At 43.8% G+C, this 8,023-nt stretch overlaps 1 protein-coding gene across 1 annotated transcript in view; it reads right to left on the minus strand.

Moving 5' to 3' along the window:
* Window positions 1–1,704: 1,704 nt before the first annotated feature.
* The window catches only part of Setx (senataxin), a 54,963-nt gene continuing 48,644 nt past the window's right edge, over window positions 1,705–8,023 (minus strand). Inside the window, exons 22-23 of the mRNA XM_013345885.2 lie at window positions 6,920–7,007; window positions 1,705–4,745 (exon numbers count right to left, since the gene is read on the minus strand). Of these exons, the coding sequence (XP_013201339.1) occupies window positions 4,071–4,745; window positions 6,920–7,007 (763 nt within the window). The 3' untranslated portion in view covers window positions 1,705–4,070. The remainder of the gene's footprint in view (window positions 4,746–6,919; window positions 7,008–8,023) is intronic.

Here is an 8,023-nt window from a genome sequence, read left to right on the forward strand (position 1 = left end):
TCCACAAGTAGTGACTACTAAGGTGTGTGCATGTACACACACTAAATAAAACACAATTTTAGGGGCTGGAGAGATGGTTCAATAGTTAAGAGCACTTGTTGCTCTTGCAGAGAACCCAGGTTCAATTCCTAGCACCCACACCCACCTGTAAGTCCAGCTCAAGGGGATTCGAGGACTCTAGGAACACACACAGATGTACACATACCCACAGCCCCCACCCCCATACTCACATAAATAAAGACGACAGATTATTTAAAGTCTTTCCACTTTTAGATGGCTATAGTAAATGACACTGAGAGGAAAACCTCTGCCTGGCAGTAGAGGCGCACATTTTTAATCCCAGCATTCAGAAGACAAGGCAGATGAATCTGAGTTTGAGGCCAGTCTCAAACTGGTCAGCCTGGTCTACAGAGCAAATTCTAGGGCACCCAGAGCTACAGAGAAACCCTGTCTCAGAAAACCAAAAAAGAAACCTGTTTCCATGGCTTTATACATATGTCCAAGCCATGTCCAAAGCCAAGAGCAAAATCTCAGGAAAATCAAGGGTTTTGCACAATGATGTGGGCTCCTTGCAGGAAGTATCAGTTGGGCCATTTCACTTCCCCCTTGGCCTTGCTGCATCACCCTTGGGAACCTCTCCTCTGAACAGAAACAGCAAATATCCCATTCTTTTCTTGGAGGGGGGCCACATCCAACGAACTCAGAGACGATGTAACTATGAAACCCTTATTGCTGCTGACTCCATAGGAGCTAGACTCCAATGCCGGATGTGCCATGGAAACACCCAAGAACTAAAACTTCAAGGCCAAGAGTTATACTCCTAATCCATTAGATCAGAAATTCTGGGGTGAGCCAAACTGATTCTCCCTTGCCAATTCCCACTGTAACCACTCTATCTGCAGTAGAAAAAGAAAGGCAGTGGTATTCCTGGCCACCATGGCTTCAGCTGCCATTGGAGACTGCCACTGACATCCCTTCAAGTGGCGAGTGCCTTCTACACAGCAGAAGGAGGTGATAACTCAGGTCCCCTGTGAGCAGAAACCGACTCTGTGGTGCTCACAACACTGTAAATTTTCTTTAAGTTCAAGCTAAACCTTACATTGCTCCCTAAAATTGTTTATTCCTCAATGAACAGTGAAACCCAGGATGTGGTGTGACTGCATGTAACTGTGTATTGGTCCAGAGAGGGAGGCCTGGTTACTTCACTACCTAATGTACTTAGTGACGTACTAGTTACTTACTACGTTAGCTACTGTGCTAACGAACTCCAGAGATGAAGTGACCATGGCTCAGCACTCATCCCATTGGGCAAATTTATCACCAGGTGTCTTTTAAGTGAGAGCTTGCTGCAAGCCACTGTGTGTGTTCCAAGTGTCTGTCATCACTGGCAATTATCCAACTTGGACATGGATGCCCTATGCCTCCACGGGCATTTCCAGCAGTGCCTGTCCAGGTCACTGCTCATTGCCTACTGTCTCTATCTTCCTGGACCCCAACCTAATGGTGAACTTGCTATAATTTGTAAGATGTCCAGGTGGCAGTGGGGACGTTCTTAACCTTACCTAGATGATTCCAAAGGGAACTGGGGACAAGCAGTGGAGCTGGACAGGCCGGGCAATTAAACAAGAAGCTGGCAGAGTAAAGGGTCACCTGGCAGCATCTTCTGCTTTAACTTAGCAACATACAATACTTCTAACCCACATCAGTTTTCTTTTGTTTTTAATTCTGCCATTTTCTCTTAAATTTTAGATAAATTTTAGATATTAACAAAGATAACAGGTTTACATTTGTTAAAATCCAGTTATGAAACCAGAGCATACAAAACACAAAGCTACAGAAAGATTCCCAATGTGCGTTAAATAATTTTAGAAAATAGTTTAGTACACTTTTGTTATAAAACTCATTTACAGGAGGTTATTCACACGTTCTTGTTCAAATTTGCTCCTGATATTTCATGAAAGCATAACTGAACAAACTGTGGTAAATTAAAGAGAAGCAAATTAAGACAGGTATACATCCGCCTGGAATTAACATTCTGAAAGTAGTCAGGGAAAGTTCCTTTAACCACAGAAAGGACAAAGTCAACTTTTCATCTTGTCAGCCTTAAGTGCTCATGACAGCACCTTCAGAAAAGGCCACCTGACACAGCAAACACTTTCTGAAAATACCTTTACCAACTGAAATAAATAAGGTTTCAAACTCTAATGCCACACAACTACATTCTGCTGAGAGAGTATTCGAAGGCGAGGCCTGGCTGCTGGAAAGGAGGATACAAGGACTCAAGGCCCTGGCCAGAGTCTAGTCCTAGTAGCTCTTACACTCACAAAATAAACAGGGTTTTAAGACCCTCCTAATTCTCACATACCCTGATGAGGTTAGCAGTGAGTCTGCAGATGAAGAAACACATGCGATTCGATACAATACTCTGGGTGGCAGCCAAGCACATGTTTTGGAAAATCATCTTTTTAAAAACATGTTCCTTCACCTATGCGGTAACATGAGCAGAGGGAAATGTCCTGGTCACTGCTGTTTTGTCACATATGCCCCACTCAGAAGCCCACTTTTCCTAAAGTGGTCACACTCTCAAATCCCTGTTAACCTGAGTACTTCTTAAAGACACCATGAAAGAAAATTTCAAGTAACAGTGAGGTTTCCTGCTTATGTCACATGCAAGAGACTTATTAACCCTTGCCCTAGCCAGGGCAGATTTACTTCCACCTAGCTGGGGCCAGCCAGGAGGCTGAAGCACTCTCAAGATGCCAACTCCCTAGTTTTACAAGTGTCCAGGAGACGTTAAGGGTACATGTCTGAGCACCAGTGCAGAGAGAGAGCTCAGGAAACTTGGCAAAATGCACACTGTTTTTTCAAAAGTTCTTAACAAATAAAACCTACTTCAGCAGAATTTCAAAAACCCTTTTGCTTAAGAACAGATGACAGAATTCCAAACAGCAAACATTAATTTTCAAGAGATGCCTTCCTCCCCAAAGCAGCTAATGGGCTGTATGCACAGTAGTTTACCAGACCCTCACGTTCACATGCTCTGCTATACAGAGGTTTGGAAACCTGACTGGTTAGGCAGCCCGCCCTTGTCCTGACTCCAGTTCCTCTCACAGGCATACTAGGTGATGAAGGCCAGGCATCCAGTAATACAACACTCCCACCTACTGGATGGTCCCGAAGCCCAGCTGGCAGCTTTCTCTTTCTCACATACCTTTCCTGCCTGAGATGCACTATCTGCTCTGTCCTGTGCAGCTTCCAAAGAATCCCCCCAAAAGCATCAACTCTTATTTTTCTAGCAACCCTCAAGCCTTCCCAAGCAACCTGCAGAGGCCAGGCCAGTACAAACCCTCCATTCTGTAACAGTGTCTCCAACTCAGCAGTTCCATCAACCTTATGAAACACTGGGAACATCTGACAGTTCAAGAATTGTTCTTCTGTTTTGAGAAAGGAAGGAAATTTAGCCAGAAAACTATTAGCCAGAAAACTAAGTCATACACTGAGTTACGGTAATCCCCTGTGCCAAGCTGCCTTGTCTCAAAGTGCACAACAGCTTCCGACATGCCGCCTTCTGAAGGACCAAGAGACCCCAGCAGTTTTTTATTCAAGACACTGGTCACTGGTACCAACTTGGCTAACTTCCAGTACTGAGGCTGGTAAAGAAACTTGTCTACCTCACAAGGACTGAAAGGAGCTGTCCTCCTAACTACTAAGTTTGTTCTGTTGGAAAATGACTACAATGTTTTCAGCAGAGGAAAGAAATGTCATCTACCTGCTTACATTTTTAAAGGATTTTATATGTGCTACACAGATTCACAGCATTCATTTGACCTGACCTTTTCTATAGAACAAAATATTCCAACATTTTGAATTTTTGGCCTCAAGGACATTAGAGATATATAAACACCCTCTCCAAATGTATATAACTGGCAAAAAATCCTGAAGATGACCAACAGCCCAAGGGTTAGGAGGTATTTCCATCCTTTAACACAGATTCTTCAAGGGAAACAAAAATAAAACCCAGCTTATCTGTACTAGTTACGTGCGAATGACAGTCTCATCACCAAGAGCTACTATGGAAACCGGCTCTTCTTGGCACTGCTGGGCTCCTGCTCCAGCCTCCTCCTGTCCCAGTCAGCACTCCTCAGCATGTGATGACTCACAGAGCCACGCCTTTCTTCTTCACCAAAGGCCCTAGGCTCTCTTCTGTGACTGAACCCAGAGTCCGAGCCACTGTACTTCCTCTTACTTGTGGAAGGAGCAGCAGGGTGAGCAGGTGGTGGCTCAGCCTGTAGAGGTGACCTGTGGCTACCCAGAGGAGCAACGATAGCCATGGATGGTCCCACAACAAAATTCGGGTCCAGAAAATGGGAGCCCACAGACTGTGGATCCTTCAGGGATGTTCCCTTGAATTCAGCATCCAATCTCCTAAGTAGTCGTGGATCTCGAAGTCGGTCTTGAGGTGTCCTTTCAGGTTCCTTTGAAGTGACAGTGTCAGAGGGTGTGTGGTACAGAGAAGCGGCAGAAGGTGTCTTGGCAAGTCCACTGTCTAGCTTGTTGCTGGGCAAGCCACCCTGAGGTCTGGGTGCTTCTGGGGCAGTGGCTGGAGGATGGGTCAGACTCCTCTGCAGCACAGGCTTCAGTTTCAGAATCTTCATTGCATCATGTCTGTAGTTTGGGTCACAGGTCTTAATAATGGCCCCACGCTTCTGAGCATCCTGAATCAGTTCATTCCAATGTTGGTTTTCCTGAAACAAAGGAGAGAAAAACAATCATACTCTACAGAAACACTCATTTTGCTGGGGAAACATGGGGGTCCAACTTTCATTTCTAAATAAACAAGTGTAGTCTGAGCAGATCCCCAAGAGACAAGAGTGATAGAGAAGCTCAAGCACCAGTACTGAGGAGGGAGGCATAACTAAACAGGGCTGGTGACAGCTGCAAGGACACTCCACTCTCATCTCTGCAGTCCACAGAACACAGTGAGATGCCCTCCCACATTACATTAGCTGTTCCTAGCTCTGCTCAACTGTTTACATTTATGTTAACTACAATTGAAAACTACTGCACCTCTGATGCATCAACCCACTTCAAGTGCACAATGTCTACATTTCTCCAGTGGCTTCTGTAGCAAGCACATGATCTCCCATCGCTGTACAAGGCTCCTCTGCACCCTGCTAATCTACATTACCACTTACTCCTAGGCATGGCTGACATTTGGCTGACATTCTAACAGCCAAACTGAAACTTGGTTTCAGAGTGAGGTAATCCAGACACAAAAAGACAATTATCACATGAACTCACTCATAAGTGGTTTTTAAACATAAAAAGCAAAAACCAGCCTACAAATCACAACCCCAGAGAACCTAGACAATAACGAGGACACTAACAGAGACTTATATAGATCTAATCTACATGGGAAATTGAAAAAGACCAGATCTCCTGAGTAAATTGGGAGCATAGGGACCTTGGGGGAGGGTTGAAGGTGGGAGGGGAGAGAAAGGGAGGGAAGCAGAGAAAAATGTAGAGCTCAATAAAAATCAATTAAAAAAAAAAAAAAACTTGGTTTCAGAAGGCAAATTTCTGACCACATGAAAAAAACCAAATTTATTGGCTTCCCAAAGGCCTCCCAAGCCCCTAAGGACTAAAACACCTTAATCTACTGAGGGAGGAATTCAAAGATATTCTTCTATTGTCATTTAAATTTTTTTCAAAAATGTGTATGGGTATTTGCCTATATATATACATGCACCACGTGTAGGCATGATGATCATGGAGACCAGAAGATGGCGCTGTATTCCCTGGAACTGAAGTTACAGGAGGTTGTGAACTGACACGAGGATGCTGGGAACCAAACCTGGGTCCCTCTACAAGAGGAGCCAGTGCTCTTAACCCTTGAGCATCTCTCCAGCCTCCAAGACTTTATTTTAAAATGTCAACATTTATAATATTTTAGAAACAATCTTCTAGCAATATTTATGATAAAATTTTGTTTTTCCTTATCAACTTAAACAGATATAAAACAAGAGCATATACTGTTTTTTACAGCTTCTTTCAAAGGGTGTGCACAAAACCAGAGATCTAGGTAAGATGGGAAGATGTATCTGGATGCTCTTGGCTACTATTAACAAAATAGGGAAGGAAAACAAGTTGGCTCCTTGCTTCAGATGACCACTTTATTTTTTCTCTAACAACTCTGGATGTCCTGGAACTCGCTCTGTAGACCAGAATGACCTCAAACTCAGAGATCTGCCTGCGCCTGCCCCCTAAGTGCTGAGATTAAAGGCCTACACTTTTAGAAACAACAAGAAGTTATTGGGCTGGCAAGAGAGTTTTGACATGAAAGGTTAAGACTTACAACCGAAAGTTCAAAAGCACCAATATACTGCAACCCCTAGTTGAGCTAGCTGAGCAGCAAGCACACACTACCTAGCTGTCTGTCACTGGCTTCACTCACACTATCTGCCCACTAAAAATGCAGAGAGCATTGCTCTTCATCCTAAGAAGCCCTACAGCAGAAAGGCTTGTGGCAGAGCTCTCACAGAACAGAGCAAGGAGCTGGCAGCCCCGAGCCCAGAAAAGGCGGTTGCACATGTTCCCGCACTCTGGAGAAACTGCTCACAATCACACTACCATTTGCTAAGCTCTGTCCTACCACTCTGAACATGGACTGACAAGCCCTCTTCAGACTTGTCACTGACACAAATCAGGGTTTTAGATAGGTCACCTTGAAAACCTAGTGTACACACCTGCACTTGAGCTAAGAAAGAATGGTTTCTATGGACAATCACAGCCAAGCTGCTGGAAGACTTAACCTTTATTTTGTAACTGAGAAATTATTTCCATTATTAAGAAAAAAATCCATAATAGCTAACACTGGATATACTTGCAACTCCCTATAGCCCCCAGAGAGTGTACCTACCATCAGAGTCCTCAAATGTCCAAGGATAAAAAGGCTGTATTTGGCTCGTGTAATGGTGACATTCAATCTCTGCAAACTGGCCAGGAATCTAAGCAACAACAAGAAAGTTACTTCTGTATGCAAATGGAATCATATCCCTTCAGAGGGTGCAGGTAGTACTGGAAGCAGCTTCTCCAGAACTCCTTCCTTCCTTCCTTCCTTCCTTCCTTCCTTCCTTCCTCCCTCCCTCCCTCCCTCCCTCCCTCCCTCCTTCCTTCCTTCCTTCCTTCCTTCCTAGTTGGAGTGTTTCCTCACTATCTGCCCCGACTCAGGGTACCTGGCACAGAAGCCAATGCCATTAAAATATTGAGCAAACCCTTGGTGCTTTACTTCCAAGTTAAATATTAAAAGCTCCTATTTTGACTTGGATAAAAATACTGGAAAGTTAACAATATAACTTAAAATTTAAAAAACTCCAAAAAGGGACCAGAAAAGGTCAGCCTAGCAGTTAAGAGCAGCTGCTGCTCTTCCAGAAGATTCAACTTCCATACTAAGCAACCATGCTACGCAAGTGCACACACACAAAACTAAACTAAAAACTACAGTTAAGTTAAATTTAAAGTAATAAACTATTGTGGAACTAGTATAGAAATACATAACTATATCAGTATAGAAGTACAATGGGTATATGATAATGGTGAAATTTTAAATTAAATCTCTAATTTGTTGTGGGGCGTGTGTGTGTGTGTGTGTGTGTGTGTGTGTGCGCGCTTTTCCCCCCAGGGTTTTTCTATATAGCCCTGGTTGTCCTAGAACTTGCTTTATAGACCAGGCTGGCCTCAAACTCAGAGAACTACCTGTCCCTGACTCCCACGTGCTAGGATTAAAGGCATGTGCCACCTACACCCATCTCAAATCTTTAACTTCTTTATCTCATGAAAAAAAAAATCATCTGTTGACTCAACAGCATACTTAACATCTTAAGTAAGTAAATTAAGAGTATTTATGATTGCACCATTAAAAACAAACTGTGTAAGCCGGGCGGTGGTGGCGCACGCCTGTAATCCCAGCACTCGGGAGGCAGAGGCAGGCGGATCTCTGTAAGTTCGAGGCCAGCCTGGTCTA

Source organism: Microtus ochrogaster, chromosome 4 (assembly GCF_000317375.1).
Source record: "Microtus ochrogaster isolate Prairie Vole_2 chromosome 4, MicOch1.0, whole genome shotgun sequence".
Lineage (NCBI taxonomy): Eukaryota > Metazoa > Chordata > Mammalia > Rodentia > Cricetidae > Microtus > Microtus ochrogaster.